Genomic DNA, 24,956 nt, shown 5'->3' on the forward strand with positions numbered 1-24,956 from the left:
TCTGCCTTCAGCTCAGGTCATGATCCCAGCTTCCTGGGATCGAGTCCCGCGTCAGGCTCCCTGCTCAGCGGGAAGCCTGCTTCTCCCTCTCCCACTCCCCCTGCTTGTGTTCCCTCTCTCGCTGTCTGTCAAAAAATAAATAAAATCTTTAAAAAAAAAAGAAAAGAAAAGAAACTCTCGCACTTATACATTCAGGACATGTGCAGAATATTAATAATTTGCTGCTTCGATAACAACAAACCCAAACTAAACTGTGACACGATCATACAATGAGATATTATACAGCTGTGAAAACAAATGAGCTCATGGAGAGGCGCGCAAGGGCTTCCAAGATACTAGCGATGTTCTAGTTTCTAAGCCAGGTGGACATTTTCACAGGTGTTCTAATTACTCTTTAAACTGTACACATGTTTGCATAGTCACGTGTACGTGTACTTCATCATAAATCTTTTAAGTTCTGTTTCACTTTACTCTAGAGGCCGCTTTTAGGCAAACAGGCTTGAGGGCTGGAATGTAGAAAGGGCCACAGCGACCCCCTGGCTGAATACAGACAGGCCCATCAGGCGCCCCACCTCAAAATCTCCAGAGGCCCTCACTGACCAATGGGCTTATTACCAAAAACGGGAACACTCCATACGTCGCATACCTCCTCACCTTCCCCCTTTAAATACAGCACCCCCCACAGGCCCCCACTGCCTTGTGGCAGATGGCCTCTCCTCTGCCGTCTACCTGCGCTCCCTCGCAGTGTATTCAATAAACTTCTCTCCTTTTTCTGCCCCAGGTCAGTTCTTTCACCACCTGCGCCAGCTTCCACCCGATGGTCACCCCACATGTGGGGGCCGCCATCCAATTAAGACACCCCTTTTAGGCACATCTACCACCTACTGGCCATTTTTCTACTGTCTGGCCCTACACTGAGTATGTCAAATCACACTCAGAACTTGAGTAAAAGGGGAAGAAGGACTGGGTCTCATCTCTCTACTGACTCGAATGAACACACATCACACCACCTCCACTACCTCCCCAGTTGCTTTCAACCATTTCTCAAGGCATTTTACAACCCTTCAAGTTCCGCATTGCTCTCCCATGACTGTAGGTCTCAAAATCAACACCCAGAACTGCACACAAAGCTCCGCATGTGGGCTGACACACTGTGTTAAAAACTCCCAGGCTGGGGGCACCTGGGTGGCTCAGCCGTTAAGCGTCTGCCTTCAGCTCAGGTCATGATCCCGGGGTCCTGGGATCGAGCCCCACATCGGGCTCCCTGCTAAGCGGGAGGCCTGCTTCTCCCTCTCCCACTCCCCCTGCTTGTATTCCCTCTCTTGCTGGGTCTCTGTCAAATAAATAAAATCTTTAAAAAAAGAAAACCTCCCAGGCTACTACAGATTCATTGGTACAGCCGAAAAACAGTTTTTGCAACTGTGCATATGGATTACTCATACTAACTTTATCTACTAAAATTCCCAGTAATCTTTCACACATGACGCTAAAGATACACCTAGAAAGTTGGCCTTTTGGGATCAAAAGAATGGACTTCAAACTTTTACCTTAGATTCAGCCCTTGTACCTTCTTTAGTTTTATCATCCATTTAGCTTATCCCCCATTCTCTGAGGAGTCCTCTGTTTTACATTCTTTATAAATTATAATCAGTGAGTCACCAATGATATTCAAGTTACTGATCAAGAGTTCAACAGAACCATGGTGCCTGGGTGGCTGTCAATTAAGCATCTGACTCTTGATTTTGGCTCAAGTCATGATCTCAGGCTCATGGGATCGAGCCTGGCATCAGGCTCCTCCCTCAGCGGGGAGTCTGCTTGTCCCTCTCCCTCTTCCTCTGCCCTTCCCACTGCATGCTCTCTTTGTTTCTCTAAAATAAACAAATAAATCTTTAAAAAAAAGTTCAACAGGACCAAACAAGTACAAAGACCTAAGCCAGATCACCAGAAGTCTTCCAAATTAATCTGTATCCATTAATGTACTCTCTGGTTACAGCCATTCAGTTGGTTATTAATCCTCCTTCACATTTTTCCATAAGGATATTAAGAGAAACTATTATAGGGGCGCCTGTGTGGCTCAGTCAGTTAAGCGTCTGACTTGGTTTTGGCTCAGGTCATGATCTCATGGGCCATGAGATTGAGTCTCAAGTCAGGTTCCACACTCAGTGGGAAGTCTGCTTGAAGATTCTCTCCCCTCACTCACACAGGTGTGCACTCTCTCTCCCTCTCATATAAATCAATCAATCTTAGGGAAAAAAGAGAGCAAAACTATTACAAAATACAACACTATAATCTAAAGGAACTGAATATCCAGCTCCCTCTGGTCTTGCAGCCTAGTAACACTATTAGGAAAATATTGCTGTCATCTTACACCATGATGAGGGCCACCCCTAGGGATGACAGAATGCAGAACTTCCCAGCAACTCTGTGGGGTTGCCATTCCTGCCCTTGGCTACCTGTTGCCAGAATTCTTTTAACTGGGAGAGAAATGAACTATTTTATGTAAAGGGGAAAAAAAAGCCGGGGGGGGGGATTACACCAATGGATTGAAGTGATCCTAAAACCAAAATTCTAGCTTAGAGAGAATGAAGCCAAACTACACAGTATTTTTTTTCTCCAAACAAATTTAATTCTGTTCCAGCCCCAAAGGGGAAGGACCTAAAGTTTAAAAACAAAAATAAAATAAAAATTGCAAAAACAAAACAAAAAAAACAAGCCATTAAAAAATTAAGCCCCCTCCCTTAGCAATAAATACTGAAATGATATATACACATGAGGCTCAGGAAGGAGGCAAGAAGAACAAGAACCTTGGGAACTCTGTCCCATGGCAAGATCCCAACCCTTCTACCAATTCCATGCTCTTTGCCTAAAACAGAAGAGCAATGAAAGAGGCAGCAGAGGTTATACCAGGGGAGCGTGTAGCCCCAGAGAGAGCTGGAACAGGATAAAAGGAGGGAAAGAAGAGACACACAGTGCCTCATAGGGCAGAGGAGGAAAGTCATCATCTCAAACATCCGCCCCGGCCCGGCCGAGTCCCGGGATGTCGCTGGTCCGGCGGCCAAGGGCCTGTGAGCTTCTCCTCTCGCGCCGACTCCTTCTTCAGCGTGCCAGTCAAGTAAGCTCATTCACACTGGGGCCGCGACGCCACGGTGGCAGCAGCCTGGCTACTGGAGCCCTGGGGCTTCCCGTTCACCACTAGCAGGAGGGGTGTTTCCACACGAACACTGGAAAAGCAGTAGTCCTAGAAAAGACAAACGCACAGAGGCTCATGATAGATCCTGAGACGGAAGCAACTCCACAGGGATACACCACCTGGGACTTACTCCCCCTTCCTTGCCCTGCAGGATATACACCCCTTACCTCCATCTCACATTAAAGAAACGAAGCTGAGCTAGCAAAGGGATATAATTTTCCCCAAGTTTTCAATCTTCAGAGGGAAAATCTGGGGCAGGCGGGATGCCAGTAACATCACAAGAATGGGACAATTCTCTGAAAAAAGACAGGTTCCGGCACAGCCTAGCCAAAGGGCACCACTAGCTTCCACATAATCTGCCCTTCCCAGGTTTCCTGACAATTAAAACTAGATACACACAGGGGCGCCCAGCTGGCTCAGTTGGTGGAGCATGTGACTCTTGATCTCAGGGCTGTGAATTCGAGCCCCATGTTGGGTGTAGAGCTTACTTAAAAATAAAATCTTAAAAACAAAAACAAAAACCCAGATACACAGAGCCGCCAGTGAAAATTCTGAGAAACTCTTAGTCCAAGTGTTTGTAAGGCCCGAAATATATTTTTCATGTAAAAGCAGCATATAATGTTTCAAAGCTTTCTCCCCGGAGCTGAGAAAACTACAGAGAAACAATCGCTCACATCTACTGTTGGTACTAACTGGTACAATATTCCAAAAATTAACTTGGCAATATGTATCAAAAGTCTCAGAACTCTGCACACCCTTTGGAGCCAGAATTCTACCTTAGAAATTCATTTAAGTAAATAATCCTGGATATGGACAGATATCAATTTTTTCACTACAGTGCCTTTATGACAGGGAAAAATGAGAAATAATCTAGATCTGGGGGCAGCAAATTTCTTCTGTAAAGGGCCAAGTAACAGTTTAGGCTTTGTGGGTCCCACAGTCTCTGTCACGGAACTATTCAACTCTGACACTGCTGTGCAAAAAGCAGCCACAGGCAATCGTGAACAAATGAGCGTGGCTGGGTTCCAAAAAAATTAACTTGCGGACACTGAAATTTGAATTTCCTGGAATTTTCAGGTATCACAAATTATTCTTCTTCTTCCAATTGTTTTCATTTAAAAATACAGACACGGAGGGCGCCTGGGTGGCTCAGTTGGTTAAGAGACTGCCTTCGGCTCAGGTCATGATCCCAGGGTCCTGGGATCGAGTCCCACATCGGGCTCCCGGCTCGGCAGGGAGCCTGCTTCTCCCTCTGACCCTCTCCTCTCTCATGCTGTTTCTCTCTCGCTCGCTCTCTAATAAATAAATAAATAAAATCTTAAAAAAAAAAAATAAAAAAATACAGACACGGGGCACCTGGGTGGCTCAAATGGTTAAGCTTCTGCCTTCGGCTCAGGTCATGATCCCAGGGTCCTGGGATCGAGTCCCGCATCGGGCTCCCTGCTCAATGGGGAGCCTGCTTCTCCCTCTGCCTCTCTCTCTCTCTTATGAATAAATAAAATCTTTGAAAAAAATTTAAAAATAAAAATAAAGACACTATTCTTGTCTCACAGGCCATACGAAATGGGCAGGGGCCAGATTTGGTCAATAGGCCACCATTTGCCAACCCCTACTCTAAATGGTGAGCAAGTGGTTAAATAGCGACTCATGTAAGATTTCCATATGAAATGAGCCAGTACAGGCAAAAAAAGCTACCATTATCTACTAGCTGCAAGTCTGCACCCTTAAGCAATATCTCCCCAGTTTGCCCACCCCTACAGCCCCTGGCAACTACTATTCTATTCTCTTCTCCTAAGTTGAGCTTTATTAGATTCCACATAGAAGTGATATCATACAGTATTTGTCTTTCTCTGTCCAGTCCATTTTTAAAATTCTTTTTGTTTACCAGTAGTTTCCCTTTCTAGTGTAAAAAAAAAAAAATTACACGTATATATATGTATGTCATACATATGCATATCATATATATACACACATACATATATATGCATTACTTTACATATTTGTTAAAAGAGACAAACTTGGCCCCACTTTCAGAGCCTATGAGCTGGGAAAAAATCCTGGCCATCACTCACTTTTCCTTTGTGCTGAATTCGGTGAAGCCGAAGGTTGGGCTCAGGAATGGCTACAGAGTCCCCAATGAGCACTCCCCAACTCTGTACCATATTATACACCATCACTGCATAGCAAGGTCCATCTGAATCTACCAGGCCAAAGGTACTGCCAGGTTAAGATGGGTTAAGGGAGGAAAGTGGGCAGGAAAGAAGAGCAAAAACAGTGGTTTTAAAATATCAACAAAATAAACAAATGCTTTCTCAGTTACTTATTTAGAAAACTTACAACAGGTACCATCATCCACTATGCATGTCTGAGTCCTCATCTGTCTTACATATATAGTATCTTTGATAAAGCATATGCACAAGACTCATCAGTCACTGTGCCACCCACTTGAGACATCTGCATGCTGTGACCATTCAACAAATACTAATACTGAACCAGCTCAAAATGTTGCAGATGCAACATTATTCCTGGTCTATCAATTTAATCATCACAACCTTCCAACTCTCTAACCATCACTGTCAATTTCGTTGAATCCCACAAACTTTCACTGAAAACCTATCATGTGTCAAGCTTTGTGCTTAGCAAGAAGACACTGATCCAGCTATGAGTGAGCTTACAGTCTAGCAGGAGGAGACACTTAAACCGTCACTTACAGGACAAGTGTGAGAGGTGCTAGAACAGACAGCTTTTCCCTCGTGCTGAGTTCAGTGAGGCCAAAGGTGGGACCACGGGAACCCAGAGGAGAAATGTTCAAAACTAGAAAGCAGGGAAGGTTTCCTTGAGGAGGAGACCCTCAAACGGAATGGTAAAGGATAAAAAATTATCTGGGTTACAAAAGGAAAACTAATCCTCAGTAGGAACAGAAAACTTCTGGGGCAGAATGGAAACGGGGATTAACCGGGACAGAACACAAGAGAACTTTCTGAGGTGCTGGTAAGTAATGTGCTCTATCCTGATAGGTGTTTGGGTTACACAGATGTATGTTAGTCAAAACTTAGCAAATGTACACTAAGATTTGTATATTTCATTCTATGTAAATTTTACATAAAAAGAAGAAAACTAAACAAATACTAAACTCTAGTTAATGACTACATGCTGAAGTATTTAGAAGAAAGTATACTGATCTCTGCAGTTTACTCTGCAATGCACCAAAAATAAGATGAATCAATGGATGAATAAGGGGATAGAAAGATATGTGAGAAACCAAGTGAGATATTGGTGGTAGAATATAGGTGGTTGGGTACGCAGATGTTCACTGCAAAATTCTTTCAATTTTACCATGTTTGAAAAATTTCAAAATAAAATGTTGTGGCGGAAAATGTGAGCTGTATCAAGAAGGATTATCCAGACAGACACAAACTGTGTGTAAAGGCACAGAGGCATGAAAACAGCTGTTCTGGAACCTACAAAATAATGCCGTGACAGGCACAAGAGGTACAAGTGGGAAAGTAAAAGAAGAGAATGGAAAGAGGCAAGCAGGGAGCAGATTATGAAGGACTCTGCATGCTAAGCTAACCTAAGAGTTCAAACTTTATCCTGAAGGGATAGGAAGTAGTAGGAAGGGATTTTATACAAGAAATGGCAATGCTCAGTTCTGCATCTGGGAATTATTTCTCTGCACTGTGGAACACTGGACAAAAAACAAGGAGTCAGAAGACGTGTCTGGAGAAGCAATAAGGGGCTATATTGAGTCTGTTGAGACAGAAAAGTAGGGACTAAAAAAAAAAACCTATATATATATATATGACTTGGTGAGTGCCACAATGCAGAAGAATGGAGAATTCTAGAACTACTTCCAGAAGTCTTAATTAAATGACTGAGCAGAAGCAGTACCACTGATTGACAAGGAAGTCAGGGAGGAGAAACAGTTTAGAGAGAAAGAGGAAGCGAGTAATTTTGGACATACTGAGTTAGAGATTTCTGATGGGAGCCCAGAGGTAGCTGGATATAGGAATCCACAACTTAGAAATGAGGCCTGGACTGGGGATGCACCTGTGAGCACGGCAGGGGCAGCACGCCTTGGGTTTATATGACATCACCAAAAGACATGACCTATAAATGAGATGGTGAAGAACTGAGGCTCACGCCATCAACTTGGCACACCTGAATTCATAACCAACATTGCAATCAAGGCCAGCATTCCCCTGGTGAATCCAATCGAAGCCTCAGAACACTTCTACACAGTACGCTGGACAGCCACTGCCAAGTGACAGAACTTGGCACCTATTTGCCATCCTGGTAAAGGGAGAAAAGAGGAAAGGAACAAAAACAGAGTCCTCCTGGAACTCAACATTTAGAATTTAAGAAAAAGAGAAACCAAGGAGTGACAAAATATTTGTCTTCAAAGCCCCCTAAAATCCACCTTTGTCTATCTCTCCTTCTCATTCCTCTTAGTTCTAGGGTCTGCTCTAGTTAACTGAACTTTCCTCAACTATCTTCTTGATCTTCCACTCATATGTCTCTAGAGAAGTCCATGGAGAAAGCTCAGGCGTATAACGGGAAGTGTTTCAGTTAGGATGAAGCAGAAGTGATATGAAAGGGAACAGTGAGAGAGCACTCAGAATGTTGCGGAGCCACGTAGTGGAAGCCACGGAACCAGACACTGGTGATGCCAGACGAAACAAATTCAGTAGAAACCAGAAAAAAGAAACCAGTCAATGAGGGATTAGGAAATGAGTGATGGACCAAGGAGTGATGAAACAGACTAATTTTTCAAGAATTAAAAATTTTCGGAGGCGAACCATGAGAGACTATGGACTCTGAGAAACAAACTGAGGGTTCTAGAGGGGAGGGGGTTGGGGGGATGGGTTAGCCTGGTGATGGGTATTAAGGAGGGCACGTTCTGCATGGAGCACTGGGTGTTATGCACAAACAGTGAATCATGGAACACTACATCTAAAACTAATAATGTAATGTATGGTGATTAACGTAATAAAAAAAATCTGAATTAAAAAAAAAAGAATTAAAAATTTTCTTAAGTGAGGGGTGCCTGGCTGACTTAGTAGAGTGTGCGACTCATGATCTTGGGCTTGTGAGTTCAAGCCCTGCACTGAGAGTGTACAGATTACTTAAAAAAATAAAATCTTAAAAAAATATTTTTTCTAAATGAATATTAACTCATTTCCTCTGCTAGATTGTAAGCACCTTCACTTGGATCCTTTACATTTCACTCCCTACCACACATATACCAGATGCTCAATAAATATTTGTTGAATAACATCTAAGACAATCTCCCCATCAGGCCTTAAATTCTAACTCAAAGCTAACCTTCCTGAACTGCCTAGGCATACCTAAGTCCAAAGAGGACTGAAAACTCTCCCTCCTCCTACTTCTGTGATCATGAAAATACAAAGAGGCAGGAAAATTTCAAGGTTTCCATCTGCCTTATAAAAAACAGCATTCAGGCGCCTGGGTGGCTCAATTGGTTAAGCGATTGCCTTCAGCTCAGGTCATGATCCCAGAGTCCTGGGATCGAGTCCTGCATCGGGCTCCTTGCTCAACGGGGAGTCTGCTTCTCCCTCTGACCCTACCCCCTCTTGTGCTCTCTCTCTCACTCTCTCTCTCAAATAAATATTTTAAAAAAATAAAAAATAAAATAAAATAAAAAACAGCATTCAGATTTCAGCTATGGATGTTGTAATCCACAGAGCACCAAGTTCCAGAAAAAAAAAAAAATGGGTGATGACAAAATCTAGGGAGAGATCGTGAGTCATCACCTAGACAATACCTGCTCACTGGACAGTCACAGAAGGAAGCAGAACGCACTCATCTGTGACCACTGACAACGTCCTCAACTGTCAGAGAAGGGCCAGGAAGTGAGATCCATTAGTTCAAAAGAATGAAAAAGAGGAAAGGCTAGAGAAACTCACAAGGGGACCTTCTCTTCTGTGGTGAGGCTGAACACCACCTTTCCTAGGACCACGGCACCACTGTTCACACCAGGATGTAGGGCACTCAGTGGCTTGAGCTCCAGGGTCAACTTCTGCCCAGAGGCCGACTGGTAGTGCCCATCACCACAAGGGCCTAGATGGGCTGGGCGCAAGCTTCCCAGCATGCTCTGCAACTTTTTGGTCTTCACCTTTCCCTGCCAAAAAAAAAGGGGGGGTGGGGGAATAGATAAGAAGATGTAAACTAGTCGCTCTGAGAGTCTACTCCTACTCCCACCTACCCACTTCTGTAGATAGCGTCACTGCGATCGAAGCCTACTTTATTCTTACTTTATTGACCCACAGAACAAAAGCAGAATTCAGCCTTCTGACACCTTTACCTTGCTCTCAAGGAAGCTGGTTAATCTACTCAGGAACTCCAGAAGCTGCTGCTCTCGTTGCTGGGGCTCCGGCCAAGCAGGGTCCAGGACTGCAGCCCGAGAGAAGCCCTCCAGGGCCTCCCCGTAATTCTCTTCATATTTATGTAACTGCACAAGAAGTAAATGAAAACCTCCCAAGTACATGTGTATCTAACACAAACTATGGCAGGGGGAGGGATGGCACGGTGTGCTAGGAATCTACAGAAATGAACAGTAGTGCCTTATAGCCCTCACCTTGGCTAAGGGGTCACAAACCCCGAAGATGGAATTGTTTCAAAGACACTAACTTCCAAATTTGAAAATAGTTACGCTGCATACAGTGGGTCATTCTATTTTTATACTTATATTGAACATTTCAGAAAAGTCTTCTGAACTGTCCCTCTATCCTCTGTGTACCCTCCCGCCTCCTCGGCCCCATCCACCTTCCCGCCAGAGGCCCCATCCGATCCCAAAGTCAAACTGAGCCAGCTCTCCCTCAAAATAATGTGGCTTTCCTCCCGCAGTTTGTACTCAACCTTGTCCCTATGAATACTCAGTTATCGTTCCAAGCTAAGACCCAGCTGTCACTTGGGTGACTTGCAGACGACCACCACCCTGCAGGCCTTACCGTTGCCCTGTTCAGATGAAGATCAGGATTGCTGCAAGCTGTCCTGTCAACCTTCTCCTACAGAGAGAGAAAAAAACCATCAGGGGAACCTGTCTCACTCTTACGGATGGCCATGCCCAACATGCCCTAGACCTCTTCCCCCTGGAAAAATTCAAAGTTTCTTCCCTGTCAAAATGTTACCTATATCCACACTGTTACACAGTAACTGCTTGAGTAGTGTATTACTCAGTCCCTGACACCTCAAAGAGGTAAGGGTTTTTGTGTGTGCATGAAACTTTCTGAAATATGATTATAATTTATCCATGCACCAGCACAAAGATAAAAGTATAAAAGCATTCTAATAAAAAAAAATTTTTTTAATGGTGAGATAATGATATCAATGAGGAAGGCCTAGAAAAGAAATGTCGTCAATCTAATACATTTCCTTTCCCCATGAGCCCAGCTCCAGATACAGGTAGGAGCATGTTTCTATATTCAAGCCCCCTTCAAACACCCACTAAAAGTCAAATTCTGATTCTCTAATTTAAATAGATGGCCAGAAACTACATGAAAGTTCAGGCAGATGTGCTGTGAAGAAACTGCTATGTTCAGGGCTACATTCAGCTTATTTTTCTGATTATGTTCATTGCCTAGCACATCACAAAAGTACAAACAACGTGGATTAAAATTGTTCAAATGGTTGGTTTGAATATGTTTAAAAATGCAGGTTTGGGTGAAGAAATTAAGAGTTAAAAGCAACAATTTAGCAGAAGCCAAATATAAAATTTTTAAAGAGTACACTGTTGGGGCACCTGGGTGGCTCAGTCAGTTACGCGTCTGCCTTTGGCTCCAGTCATGATCCCAGGGTCCTGGGATCCCTGCTCAGTGGGGGGCCTGCTTCTCCCTCTCCCTCTGCCTGCCGCTCTGCCTACTTGTGCTCTCTGTCAAATAAATAAATAAAATCTTTAAAAAAAAAAAAAAAGAGTACACTGTTACTATTTTTTTTAAATGTAAACATCCACCAAAGTAAGAAATTAGACTAAAATATAATCCCTCTGCCTTCAAGTTCCCTGATGGAAAAAAGGTCAGTCCCTAAACTACAAACATGAATAGAATATTCTGCCACACAGAATAAAATAAGTAATGGTAAGTTAAAAAGCAATTCTCCAAGTCAAGAGAAGCAAGAAAGCAAAAAAAGAAAGGTGAATATGAGGCCCAAATAAAAACTGCTCAGAAGGCCAAGGTGAACCTTCTGATAAAGAGTAATCAGGAGCTCAAGCCTGAAGGAATCCCCCATGTAAGCAGCTATTGATAGAAAAACGGCTTGAAAGGCCTAAACAAAGCATGAGCACCAGCAGATTAATCCTGAGGAAATGATGCAGAATGGGCTATATGCTGTTTTCTATTTTACAGCTTTTATTTTTAAGTCATCTCTCCACCCAACGTGGGGCTTAAACTCACGACCCTGAGATCAAGAGTCGCAGGCTCTACCAGCTGAGCCAGCCAGGTGTCCCTACTGTTTTTGATTTTAGCCTGTGGGAAATCCAGAGCCATAGTATCTCATGGCTTATCACAGGATAACACTTAATTTATACTTAAGTATTAGAGCTTTCCTTTTTCTTTAAACACGTACACAAATATTAATAAGCATTATTTTTTTTTAAAGATTTTTATTTATTCATTTGACAGAGAGAGACACAGCGAGAGAGGGACCACAAGCAAGGGGAGTGGCAGAGGAGGGGGGAGAAGCAGGCCTCCTGAGGAGCAGGGAGCCCGACGCGGGGCTTGATCCCACGACCCTGGGATCATGACCCGAGCTGAAGGCAGACGCCTAACCATCTGAGCCACCCAGGTGCCCCATAAGCATTATTTTAATATAGACTTTTCTCCCCACCACAAAAGATGAACACACTGGGATGGGCTCTGTGATTTGCTTATGAGCGCCGGTAGGAAACCCAGATAGTTCAAAGGCCTGTCTAGCACTGCGGCTCCCTTGCCAGTGGTTGCTAACACTCCAGTTATAAGAAGTAAGTCACCTCTGTAGATAGAGCTCTGCAAAACCACACACCCCGGATGCCACTAAGTACTGCCCATGCTGCTTGCGAAAGAGCCACGCACAAGACTGAAAGACGCTCTTGCTTCTGCTGTGACCATAAATACTTACTGCTTGGGAATAGGCACTGAGGGCTTGCTGGGAGATCTTGGGGTTCTGGCCAGTATTGAAGTAAAGAGAAAGATATGCATTGCCCAGAATATCTGAAAGAGAAACAAAGGGTTTCCGGTTCCTCCTGTAAGGGGCTGGGAAGTCACCACTCCATCCTGATGGACTGAAAACTCCACAGCTCTTCTTGGAGCCGTAAGACAGGGAACAACACAGGGCAAACTACTGCCCCTAAAACTGGAGAAAGACAGGCAAACACAGGGACTGGGGCTCACCAGGGCAGGAACTCCCGAGCCACAGTTCTAGTGCTGAGATAGGAGCACCCGAACTGTAACTGTAACTGACAAAGAGCTGGAGGGTCAATGTGGACAAGTCTGGGAGTCAGAAACTCCAGGGGTCCCAGGCCTAAGGAGGTCCCCACGATACTGTGAGATTTACCTGCAGAAGCTCAACCAGATTCCCACAGCAAGTATCCGAGAAAAATCCCCTCATACTTCCAGCGGGGGGAAGGGGAGAAAGAACTTGTTCCGAAATGTGCTAGAGCACCCTGTTCTTCACAAGGCCTGCCCCCAGGAGAAACTAGCTAACCAGAGCCTAAATAACCTGAGGAAGGAAAATACCACCTGGCCATACCCATCCACGTGGGGGAGGGGAGACACCCAGCTGCAGCCCACTCTAGCCAACCTGCCCCACCTAAGTAAGGAAAAAAACCCAAGAAACACAGTGGTGAGTCGCCTCAGAGCCCAGATTCAAGATATGACCTATTTTGGTTACCCTTCAAAATTCTACTTGAAAGGTCCCACATCTGACAAAACCCAGTAATAACACTGTATTTGGTATACTCCAAACTTCACAGGGATAAAGAGGCAAACGCAGACCCAAAGCAGAAACCTGAACAGACTGCACAAAAGCCCTGCCTTGCTTACGTGGAAACATAAGCGTCCTCTTGGATGATCGAAGAGTTCCTAAAACAGTGGTTCATCAAAATACCTTTCAGTTTGCTTCAAAACAAAGATGCCCAGGCTTGACACTTAGAATCAGACCCAACAGCCGGGCTCCAGAAGGTTCTGGCATGTGTAGCCATGTTGAGAACCACTGCTCTAGAAACTTGTTGGAGATCTTTTAAGAGCACTCACACCAGGAGCGGCCATCGTGGACATCCATCTGCACAGCCAACTTAGCCTGTCGGACACTGTCCATGACATGACGAGAATGTTCATCTCCAGTGTCCGTCCGAAGCTGGCGAAGGACCATGGACAGGTTTTGAAGGGACACTTTGTTCTTGCACTGCAAATGGAGAAGACACATACTCAATCTTCCTGATTCTATTCCCCCTTTCCAGATCCTTTCTATCTTAATCTTCTAAACCTAATTTCTCATCTTAATTCTTACTGCCATCTACAAGGATCAACTTGGCTGTTAATTTTTCTTCACTTCTCATCTCTCCCTGAACCTGATCCCCATCATCTTCCTTTCTCAGTCCCCTGTCCCTGTTTTCCTCAGCCAGGCCTTCTCCCCACATCTTCCTCCCCTCCGATTCCATTCTCCTAGATCTAGCACAGTTCTATTCTGGTATTCATATCCTAGGGAAATTCACAAAACCGAAGGAATCTCAGCCTTCCCCATCTGTGTTTTCCAAGGGGACAGCAGACGGCTCACATGGGTCAGGGCTCCTGAGAAGCAGGTGTGGGCAGCCGCAATATCGCCTTTCTTCCAGTAAACCTCACCCAGCTGGTTCCAGGCTTCCACCAGCTTGGGCTCCAGCTTCACAGCCTTTGACAGAAGCTCCTCAGCCTTAGGACTATAGTCAGGAGTCACATTCAGTGCCTTCCCAGTCAGCATCAGAACCTGTGCCTTGCCCTGGACAGAACCTAGGAGGAAAGGGAAAATGGAGGAAATTAGAAAAACCCAGGCAGTCTTACAGAGAGGACCAGGGCACGTTCTCTCAAGAAATAACCTCAGGTCGGCCCTACGAATGAAACAGTTGAAGAAACTCTTTATGAACAAACCACTTATTGAAAGCCTACCAAAGCCCCCATGCTTTCAATACCACTGAAAGCCTACCATTTGCAGAGTACTAGGTTAGGTTAATAGGGTAACTAAGAGAGCATTATCCCTACCTCGAAGGGGCTTACAATCTAGTGGAGAGGACAAAGCATATTCATGGAAAATTAAAACAATGAGGGGCGTCTGGGTGGCTCAGTCGCTAAGCATCTGCCTTCGGCTCAGGTCATGATCCCAGGGTCCTGGGATTGAGTCCCACATCGGGCTCCCTGCTCAGTGGGGAGTTGGCTTCTCCCTCTGCCCCTCACCCCACTCGTGCTCTCTCTCTCTCTCTCAAATAAATAAAAAAAAAATCTTTTTTATTTTTTTATTTTTTAAAGATTTTATTTATTTGACAGAGAGAGACACAGCGAAAGAGGGAACACAAGCAGGGGGAGCGCGAGAGGGAGAAGCAGGCTTCCCGCGGAGCAAGGAGCCCGATGCGGGGCTCGACCCTAGGACCCCGGGATCACGACCTGAGCTGAAGGCAGACGCTTAACGACTGAGCCACCCAGGCGCCCCAATAAAAAAAAATCTTTAAAAAAAATAAAACAACAATGAAAAGGGGCATATGGCAATACACCCAATGAATGGGCTTTAAAAAGTGAAAAGGGGGGGCACCTGGGTGGCTCATTTGGTTAAGCATCTGACTCTTGATTTCAGCTCCTGTCATGATCTCAGGGTAATGAGATCAAGCCCCGCATCAGGCTCCACACCCAGCAAGAGAGTCAGCTTGGGATTCTCTCTATCCCTCTGTTCCTCCCTCAGTGACCCCACCCCCACCATGCTCGCTCACTCTCACTCTCTCAAATAAATAAATAAATCTTTAAAAAATGTTCAAAAAAAAAAAAAAGTGAAAAGGAGAAAAGGACAAGATCCTCCAGTTAAGAAAATGATATACACAAAGGCAGAGAGGCATAAATCCAAGTGGCATGTACAAGGGAGAATGGATAGTCCATCCTGAAAGAAACAAAAAGTTCCTCTGTTAAGTAAGTAGTCACAGATAAGAGTAGAAGAAAGAAATACAAACAAAATGGTCAGATAATGGAGACTTGGATCCCAAATTAAGGTGTTTACACCTCAACCAGTCAATAGTAGCACTCTCTGATACTTGAGCAAAGAGGCAGACAAAAGGATAAGATTAAATGCATGAAGTAATAGTTAAAAAGATAATGGCATGGCCATTACATAAATTAATTTGGAAGTAAAAGAAATTAGAGGCAGAAAGGTCAATTAAGAAGAAGAGTTTAGGGGCACCTGGGTGGCTCAGTCAGTTGAGTGTCCGTCCACCTCTTGGTTTCGGCTCAAGTCATGATCTCGGAGTCTTGAGATCGAGCCCCGAGTGGGGCTCCATGCTCCGCCAGCAGGGAGTCTGCTCCCCCTCTTCCTTTCCCTCTGCCCTTCCCCCAGCTCACACACACTCTCTACCTCTCAAATAAATAAATAAATCTTAAAAAAAAAAAAAAGAATAGTTTAAGCAACAGGTATTTCTTTTATTTCATGGCATTTGCTATAATAAAACTTTAGAAAACACAGTTTAGAGGACTAAAAGGTAGTCATCCTACACAGGGACCCTCAGAAGAAATACTCTGTTGTACCATCCTGTAGCAGCCACAAATAGGATACCAACTACTTCACAGAGAGAGAGCAAAACTCTATCGCATTTCAGCGAAGGGCAGGGGGTTGCATGCTCTTTGCCACTCATACCCACTACTTCCTCCATCTGCTGCAGGGTCTTCTCCATCTCCTCCCGCACATCCTGTTGCTTCCTTCCAGCATCCTCAACACCATGTGTCTCGAAATAGCACTCTCGAAACGAATACAGCTGATCCACCAGTGCCTAGGAAGTGTAAGAATAGTACCATTAAGAGACGAGAACGCCAGACAAGGAAATTTGAGACTAGCTAGCCATACCAGCTCTGGTCTAGAAACTCGGATCCTCTACCTCACTGAGGAATGACACAAGAGGCCAGCGGACGGGTCTACCAAAATGCCACAGATCATGAAGAAAAGTAGCCAGGTCCCAGCACCACGCTCATGTAGTCCCATGCCAGTCCCGGCCCCATGATGATAGTTCTCTCTCCCCCAGCCCCAACAGGGCTTCCAGTATGACTAAGCACTTCATATACCATAGTCAAGGGGAGGAAAACACTTTGCAACTTGAGATAAAACAGTTAATAAGGTAATCCTATGCTACTGGTCCCCAGAGTACAAAACTTTGAAATGCACCCTTAAAATTGGACTTCCTAACAAAAACAATCATATCCCTGATTTTTCCTATGCTAGTATCTGAAAATACATGACCATTGTGATGATGATAAACATGTGAGAGCCATTCTTTTCCGTGACAAAGAGATCGATTTAAGTTTGAGGACCTTGGTATTTTTACAGGATTTTGTTTCTTTAAATACTTGTGGTTTTTGTTGTTTTGTTCTGTTTTTGTCAAGTCACCTTCTGGCTCTTTTGCCTTTGACCCAAGTAAATGTTCCCTTTCCTATTTTAAATACCTCTGTCTCTGAGTCTTCCTGTGACGCCAAAGCTCTTCCTTTATCTAGTCTGAAACTGACCAGCAGCAGAAATATATAACACAATTCTGTCACATCTTAACTACCTCCACAGTACATCCTAAATCCATCTACCTGTCTCCATCCCACTAGGACTCTCCTGGGCTAAATCGGCACCATTACTTGCCCAGACTGTTGCAATAGCCTCTTACCTGGTCATCTTGTCTCTACTCTCTCATTCTCCTCATTGTAGTCAGAATGACCTTACAAAAATGCACAGCACATCACAAACTCTCAGTTTTCCACTGTAGATAGAATAAAATCTTAACTCCTGACCACAGCCTAGAAGATGGTACGATCTGACCTCACACTACTACTCACCCTGCCACAAACTTCCTTTCCCTTCGCTCCCACACACCCTCGCTTCTACAATACTCAAGCCACATTGGCTTTCACTGAATTCCTCGGATCCAGCAAGCTCAATCCCACCGTGGGGGTTTATACATGCCATTCCCTCTGCCTGGACACTTTTTTCCCAGATCTTTGCATGCCTCATTCCTCATTATCATTTAGATCTCAGTTCACTATCAACTTCTCAGAGGCTTTCCCTGACTATCCAAACTAAAGTAACCACTTCCCCTGTTAATCATACTTTATTTTTCTTCATAGTCCTTACCAGTTGAAATTATGTGACCTATACATTAACTGTCTGTTGTCTGTCTCCATCCCTAGAATGTAAGCTCCATGATGGGAGGGTCCTAATCTCCCATCTCCCGTGTTCAAAGCCATACCTGAATACGACAACAGGGCTTGGAACACAATAGGCTCTCATTAAAAATGTTGATTGAATGGCTTAATGAATCATCCCTGTCTCTAACAAACACATAGGTGCTATACTTATTTTAAAACCCTACCCAGAGCAAAGAGAAGGGACAGTCCCCTCTGTAGCAGCAATGTTTTTCAAATTTTATTGTGTGTATTATTTTCAGGACTCAGCCTGCAGATTCCGATTTTAGAAGCTTCAGCAGAACTCAAACACCTTTTAACAAGCACCCCAGATGACTGTAATGAAAATGGTCTGTAAAACACACTTTGAGAAATATCCTTTTATGACATTCCTTCTGCCCTAAAATGACAATGAAATCAAAACGTACCACCATTCCCATGGATAGCAACATCACTATCCTCTTCCTCTCCGCTATTCCATTCCCCCATTCCATTCCTGCACCATTCCTGCCCACCCCGCCCAAGATACCCCAAACATACATGCTTAGTCCGTCTACCACAAATGAGCCCAGGAAAAGACTGTTCCCAGCAAAACTTACAACCCAATTCCTTGTGCCCTGCAATGCGCATGGCTGTAAATCAGGAATTTTAGAGAGGGTCTCAGTGTCTGTTTCTAGTCCTGAAAGCAAATACGCAAGAAATTGTTTGACTTTGCTGGGGTGAACATTTTTAATAATTTCTTGTCTCATGGAAAAAGTAATATATGTAAGTTACTAAAATTTAAATAAGTACATGTAAAAAATACAAAATAAAAAATGCCTCATAATCACCCCAACCTCAGGGATAACTTCAGAATTTTTTTATACATATACACAATGTTTCTAATACGGAGCCAGGATTGAGAATCTCTAATTTCAGCCAGTCACACTAGGGAATGAAATTAAGTCAAGTGGAAGTAAAATAAAGCTCACACTCTATAAAAAGTGTTATTATCTTAGTCTGCTCAAGAAACAAACAAGTCTCACCAATGTTTAAACTTTTGCATTACAAGTCTTTAAGCAGCTTATAAACCTGTCACCAGTCTAATGTTTATTCCAGACTGGGAGCACCTGGCCGGCTCAGTCTGAAGAGAATGCAGCTCTTGATCTCCCGGTGGTGAGTTTGAGACCCACGTTGGGTATGGAGATTACTTAAATAAATAAAACTAAAAAATAAATTCTAGGCTGTCTTAGAAGACAAAGAACTGAGTTTCTGAGATTTGAGGAAAATCTTGGGTCACTGAAAGAAGGTAAAGAGCAAACAACCAGTTAGTGCATACCTACCAAGTACAAAAGACTAGTCCTAGTCACAACTGCAGTCAGCTATGAACTAAGTGGAGTATGGACCCCTCGTCATCAGACCCCAAGCTGGGACTGCAAGTGTGCAAAAGAATCAAAACCGTGGAGTCCTGAGGGGAGTGACCAGGATGCAAGTGGTGCAAGCTATTACTCTGCTTGTTGCCAATTTCAAAGCAGGTAAGTAGCGAAGAAAGGGCCTTTGTGGGAATCAAAACAACACATGGTAATAGTCCCTGCAGATCTACTACTGTGTATACTACCTGTGATGGGTGAATGGAGGGAGAAACAAAACAAAACAAAACAAAACAAAATACAAAACAACTCCCTAAGAACATGCAAGAATAAAGTTAGGGGCAACAAATCCTCTTCACATAGGACTGAAACTGAGTGTACTCAGGTCAGCAGCAGGAGGTCCCCACGCTCGGCTGCGCTCCTCCCCTGGCCCGGGAGGCTCCCCTCTCCGACCGCGGCTGCACCCTGGCGAGTTCTTACAGAAACCTCAGCGACACATGCAGCGTGCTGCATGCGCCAAGGAATTCGCTGGTACTACATAACTGGGCTCCCCGCTCCTTCCCGAGTAACAAAGGCACATACAGATTTTAATCTACGGGCTCACCTGCAATTTCTGCAAGACCTGCTTGACTTCCTCGTCTTCACCAGCCATCATTTCCCAGCCACTCTCGGCTTCTCCGCCCCCAACTTGGTAACCATAGAGACTCACACCCACCCCCATCGTGGAGCCAGAGCGACATCTAGGGCACTGGAGGCTTACCTGCGCCTGAGTAGAGGAGCTGGTGTGTTATGTGGGTTTGGGTTTTGAGGGGTTTTTCCATGTATCCAAACATTTTTTTAAATTAAAAAAAATATTAAAAAATACATGGACTAATTATACGTTTAATAAATTAAAATGGTGATTTCTGGTTGCAAGAGAAAAAAACAAAAAAACAGTTTTCTTATGAGAATCACTATAAAGTTATAATGTAAATGCATTTTTTGTTGTGAAAAGGCACAAAACTTCCTTTATGGACAACTTGTCATTTATCCACCATGTAATATCAAATACACCTGTAATCCGTAAAGTAAATATGATTCTATTGAGGGGAAAGAGCCAAATCAAAGACATCGTTGAGGAAAAACAGCATAGTAGACTATGAACTCTACAGAGGACAAAGGCCCTAATTTTACATATTTTTAAACTCCCTTGTTCCTGACAAGGTTCTCAGAATATAGTTTCTCAGTTAATGAGTAACAAATAGACTTACTGGTTAAATTAGCAACTCTGGAGCTGCCTGACAACAGTATAAAATAAATGGATAATTCAGGAGTAACTGGCTTTTGGACTTTAATTTTAGTTATTTGAAACAACATAATTTAGTACCAAATGTTTAAACAACCATCATAATTGCTAAACTGTGAAATCAGCATTATTTATATCTGATCAACTATACAAAACTCATCAATTTTTCTTAAAAAAAAGTGGGGGGTAATAGAAATCCCAAAGAATAAAGGAGAGACTACTAATTAGGGGTCACATTTACTAACCTAGCACCATAATTCCAGTCTTGGGCCATCCCAAGTGGCTGGAAGGAGGAAGGGAAGCGGTGAGCATGTTGGAAAAGGGTAGTTCTTAATTTGTGGCCCATTTGTGCTCTAAGGCAACACAGATCTAGCAGAGAGGAAAATCACTGAGGCTGGAATTTAAAACAAAAGCTTTTGATTCAGATGGTAAGGAGTCACTCAAGAACGGCAGGATCAGTATATCCAGAAGGCAGTGCTAGAGTCTGCCTCATGAACTAGGGGGTTTCTTCTTGACATCCAAGTTCTTTTAATTTCTACAAGTTTTTTTAGGCAGGTGTGGTATGCCGTAATTCTGAGCCAGATACATTCCAACCACATTGCCAAAAGTACATCCCAGCAGGACCTGGAGCAAGGTTATCTGCTAGGAGGGCCCGAAGCATGGCTAGGAACTGGTTTTCAAGGAAGGGCACTGCTGCAAACCAACTTAACCCAATGCCTGTAGCTCAAAGGCGATTCTCTATGATCACTTTTGAGTTCATAAACTTGTTTCTTTCCCAAATCATGGAAACCTCTAATATTCTCAACTTAATTGCGCATATCTTTTTGTTCTATATCTTTCTACTTATACCAAGATTGTACCACCTCCCCCTGCCAAAAAAGGCGGGTTAAGACAGTGTATGCCTGTGTTGTAAGTTTAAAATTTTAAGGGAAATGTAGTACAATGGTAAGGTAATTTGTCTGAATATTTTCCAAACTTGACAGTTATTTTCTATATCAGAGGGATTTCATCATTTTGAACACACTATCTTAATAAATCTGCTCACTCGGGATGGTATCATGAAAGCCATAACTAATAAACTAATAGTATGTCAGGACACTAATAATGCCAACATAATGATAGACTACATCTAGGACCTATAAGAAACAATGACTGTCCCTGTAAAGGGAAATGGGGACCAAGAGTTGTCAGTAGGCAAAGAAAATTCTTTTGCTGGGTACACTTTTTTTTTTTAAAGATTTTATTTATTTATTTGAGACAGAGAGAATGAGAGACACAGAGCATGAGAGGGAGGAGGGTCAGAGGGAGAAGCAGACTCCCTGCCGAGCAGGGAGCCCGATGCGGGACTCGATCCCGGGACTCCAGGATCATGACCTGAGCCGAAGGCAGTCGCTTAACCAACTGAGCCACCCAGGCGCCCTGCTGGGTACACTTTTGAATTATCATGTGCACGTACAATTTAAAAATAAACATAATTTTTACATAAAATATTAGTTGCTTCCACATAGACTATCTCTGAAAGATACACAAGATACTGCCAACAGTAGTTGCTTTCAGAAAAGTGAAGTGAGTGACTGGGGCACAGGGGTGAAAGGTAGACCTCACTCCATGCCTTTTTTACACCTTTTGTATGGTGACATGTGAATATATTAAACTCTTCAATAAGTAACTTTTTCAAAGTAGCATGTAATGTCCTAAGAAATTCTCTTTATTTTTTAATTATAGCTTACTTGTATTTCAAACTGATCCTGTAAACCTAACACAAGAAGTAAAGGCTCAAGGCAGAAATCATGAATACACATAAAATTATTTCCCCACACCATTTTCCAACAAAATTTAAAACTGCATAGGGAAGAAAAATACTTTGTAAGGTAATCTATAAAATCTGTGTTAACAGCTATGAACTGGGAAGAGATGTTTCAAAACTTTTAAGTCAGCACTTTTCATCCTCTTTCTCAGACACCATTTTAGCTTTGGGATATAGTAAAAAATGTTTCTGAAGAGATTTAATATTCTATACTACTAAGGAAGAAAACATTACTTGCTATCAATTATGTAAAGCAAAGATATTCACTTGTCTTTCTATGGCTAAATATAAAATATCCTCAAAAGCTTTCAGTATGACTTTATTAACCCGAATTACAATGGGATTTGGTATTTAGATAATTCTACTGTAATTCTTCCCAAACCAATAAAAATAAATAATGAAATTTAACAGTTAGAAAAGGTTTACAGGATAATTTAATTCAGTCCCTCATTTCCAGATATAGCAATCCCAGAAAAGTTTAAACTCAAACTCACAACCAATGTATGGGAAAAAACATAACTAGATCCCAGATGTTCCGCTTCTGCAACCAGTATGCTTTCAAGTCATGCCACTAAGAGGATGTAAAGTAACTGAAAATATTCTTCAAATTTCTTTCTTGGCTCTATGTTTGCTTGTTAGTTTGTTTTTTAAGATTTATTTGAGAGAGCGTGTGCAGGGGAGAAGGGGCGGAGGGAGAGAGTAGACCTGAAGCAGACTCCCCACTGAGCACAGAGCCAGACCCAAGGCTCTATCTCAGGACCCTGAGATCATGACCTGAGCCAAAATCAAGAGTCAGACAGTTAACCGAAGAAATCAAGAGTTGGACACAACCCACTGAGCCACCCAGGTGCCCCAGCTCTACGGTTCAAGTAAGTTATTTGTGATAGTGATCAGAAATGCTACTTAATAAAGGAAAACAAGGAATAAGTCTTTAAAAGTATTTTAATTAATATAATCTCTTGAGATCAATAACATATTGTAAGTTTTCTGTGGTAAGAGTGTATTCCTAAATAAGGCACTTCTGGCAAAAGGGTAAAGTCATTTCATTTTAAAATAAATGCCAAAAAATCACCTTTACAAAATAACTTTATCACTGTGAATCATTTTTAATTAGAAATACAGACAACAAAATTAAAAAATAGAAAAACAGACAACATACAAGCATCAAATTGTATTCTTATTCACCAACATGAGCACACCTCCAAACAAATTAATACAAGGGCAGATACATAAATATATACAAATAAAGGAACGTACCCAAATAACAAGCTATAGATTCACCTGCCATTTCCTGAGACCAAAATCTTCACATAAATATGCTGGCAAATACAGCAAAATATCCATATAAAGGAAAACATATATGCATATATGCATAAATACCAGAACATAAAGTGACATGTAGACATATAACATACGTGCTTATATACATATACATAAACACCTAGTTCAGTCGGAAATAACACAGACAGAAAACAAATGGTGATCTACAAAACAAGCAGTAATACTGTAACCTTTTCATTACTGGTGAAAACTCAACAGTCACAATAAATTTGAGTTTAATATAATGCTCACACTTCAAATGATGGAAACAGAAAAAGAAGCCAGACCCTAAAGCCACTCCTGCTGACACTGAGTTCCTCATAAGTTGAAAATGTAATAGCACACAAAGGTTGGTGATTCTCATCCTAACTAGAATAAAGATTATTTGCTAAACGAGATCACTAAGAGTGAACAGAGAAATATTCTGTAAAGTGAGCTAAATTCTTTTTACTTTAAAGGCCCTGCTAGAGATTTGCTGCTGCTCTAATTCACGACTTGGAGAGGCAAAACTAAAAAAGCTGTTGCTGGGTTCAGGTGCTGTGGGAGACCCCACAAAAAACGGTCTGAAGTGAAAATCTCCATCTCCACCACCCCGATTTCGAACCGGTGTACTGTCCAAAGGAAACTTGGAGTTGTTCCCTAGGGAAAAAAAAGGGAGAAAAAACAAGCATCTATTTCCTTACAGATCTTTAGGAACAAAAACACAAAATTATTTAATAAATATTTTAACAGAACTCAACTCCTATGAGACAGTAAAATATAAACCTAACGTTGGATAAAGAAAAGGGCTATGATGGCTCCCACTCCCTCCCATGACCACAGTACATACCATACTTTCTGCTGTGACGCAGTTTCCAATAGCCATTACCTCATCACCAAAAGTAATTTGACACAATGAAATATGTTTTTAGTAAAGCTAGAACTTACAATTCATAATTTTATTCGTTACCCATGTAATCTACTTTAAGGAATATTCCGTGTGTATAAAACCTTTTATCCCAGGTTCTTTAAGAATAATTTTTCTTTTAAAGATTGCCATAAACACTCTAGAAAATATATGACAACTATGAAAAACTGGCATATACTCATGATCTAAGACCAATTAGAATAACCTTAAGAAAAATCAGACAATAGATCTGATTAAATAAACAGTTAACAACTTCCACCGAGCCATTCTTTGGCTTCTACAAGTTTTTTTTGTTGTTGTTAAGATTTTATTTATTTATTTGACAGAGAGAGACACAGTGAGAGAGGGAACACAAGCAGGGGGAGTGGGAGAGGGAGAAGCAGACCTCCCGTGGAGCAGGGAGCCCGATGCTGGGCTTGATCCCAGGACCCTGGGATCATGACCTGAGCTGAAGGCAGACGCTTAACGACTGAGCCACCCAGGCGCCCCTGGCTTCTACAAGCTTTAAAGGGAACATGTAACTAAAGGAGAATGCAGACTATACCTGCTTCAAGCCAACAACTGTAGCAAGAGGTGAAAGTAAAAAGGTAAGTGTACATAAAAAGTGGAACAGGAAAGAACTAGTGAATATGAAAGAAATCAAAATAAATGTGGATCGTAACAAGGAAAAAATATCTACAATGTTAATATACAGTAACACTTTGATTGACTAAA

General features: G+C 42.6%; 2 protein-coding genes and 1 pseudogene across 7 annotated transcripts in view; all 3 read right to left on the reverse strand.

Annotated features, from left to right (window-relative positions):
- Positions 1-2,615: 2,615 nt before the first annotated feature.
- TTC5 (tetratricopeptide repeat domain 5) lies at positions 2,616-19,605 on the reverse strand. 2 transcript variants are annotated; one of them, XM_064570730.1, is made up of 10 exons: positions 19,528-19,605; positions 16,052-16,184; positions 13,961-14,172; positions 13,438-13,588; positions 12,305-12,396; positions 10,162-10,218; positions 9,516-9,662; positions 9,118-9,332; positions 5,263-5,407; positions 2,616-3,238 (listed from the first exon to the last, which is right to left on the reverse strand). In XM_064570730.1, the coding sequence occupies exons 1-10, from the start codon at positions 19,576-19,578 to the stop codon at positions 3,119-3,121; spliced, it is 1,323 nt and encodes a 440-aa protein (XP_064426800.1). In that variant the 5' UTR covers positions 19,579-19,605; the 3' UTR covers positions 2,616-3,118. The 2 variants fall into 2 exon arrangements, with proteins under 2 accessions (XP_064426800.1, XP_064426801.1); XM_064570731.1 differs by lacking the exon at positions 5,263-5,407.
- A 1,092-nt stretch (positions 19,606-20,697) lies between these two features.
- On the reverse strand, positions 20,698-23,303 carry LOC123862133 (short transmembrane mitochondrial protein 1-like; annotated as a pseudogene).
- CCNB1IP1 (cyclin B1 interacting protein 1) overlaps positions 22,954-24,956 on the reverse strand; it is a 39,613-nt gene continuing 37,610 nt past the window's right edge. For all 5 annotated transcript variants that reach the window (XM_064570742.1, XM_064570737.1, XM_064570740.1 and 2 more), the window contains one exon: positions 22,954-23,974. In XM_064570742.1, the coding sequence (XP_064426812.1) occupies positions 23,772-23,974 (203 nt within the window). In that variant the 3' untranslated portion in view covers positions 22,954-23,771. The remainder of the gene's footprint in view (positions 23,975-24,956) is intronic.

Source organism: Mirounga angustirostris, unplaced genomic scaffold, assembly GCF_029215605.1.
Source record: "Mirounga angustirostris isolate CCGP_5_RB_7025 unplaced genomic scaffold, mMirAng1.0.hap1 SCAF_9, whole genome shotgun sequence".
NCBI lineage: Eukaryota > Metazoa > Chordata > Mammalia > Carnivora > Phocidae > Mirounga > Mirounga angustirostris.

Coding starts and splice junctions, on each gene's coding strand:
- TTC5 (XM_064570730.1), bottom strand. CDS start 19,578: ATGATGGCTGGTGAAGACGAGGAAGTCAAGCAGGTCTTGCAGAAATTG. Junction 14,173..16,051: donor GCAGATGGAGGAAGTAGTGG/GTATGAGTGGCA, acceptor CTTTCCTCCTAG/GTTCTGTCCAGGGCAAGGCA. Junction 10,219..12,304: donor TCAGTGCCTATTCCCAAGCA/GTAAGTATTTAT, acceptor CTCTCTCTGTAG/GAGAAGGTTGACAGGACAGC.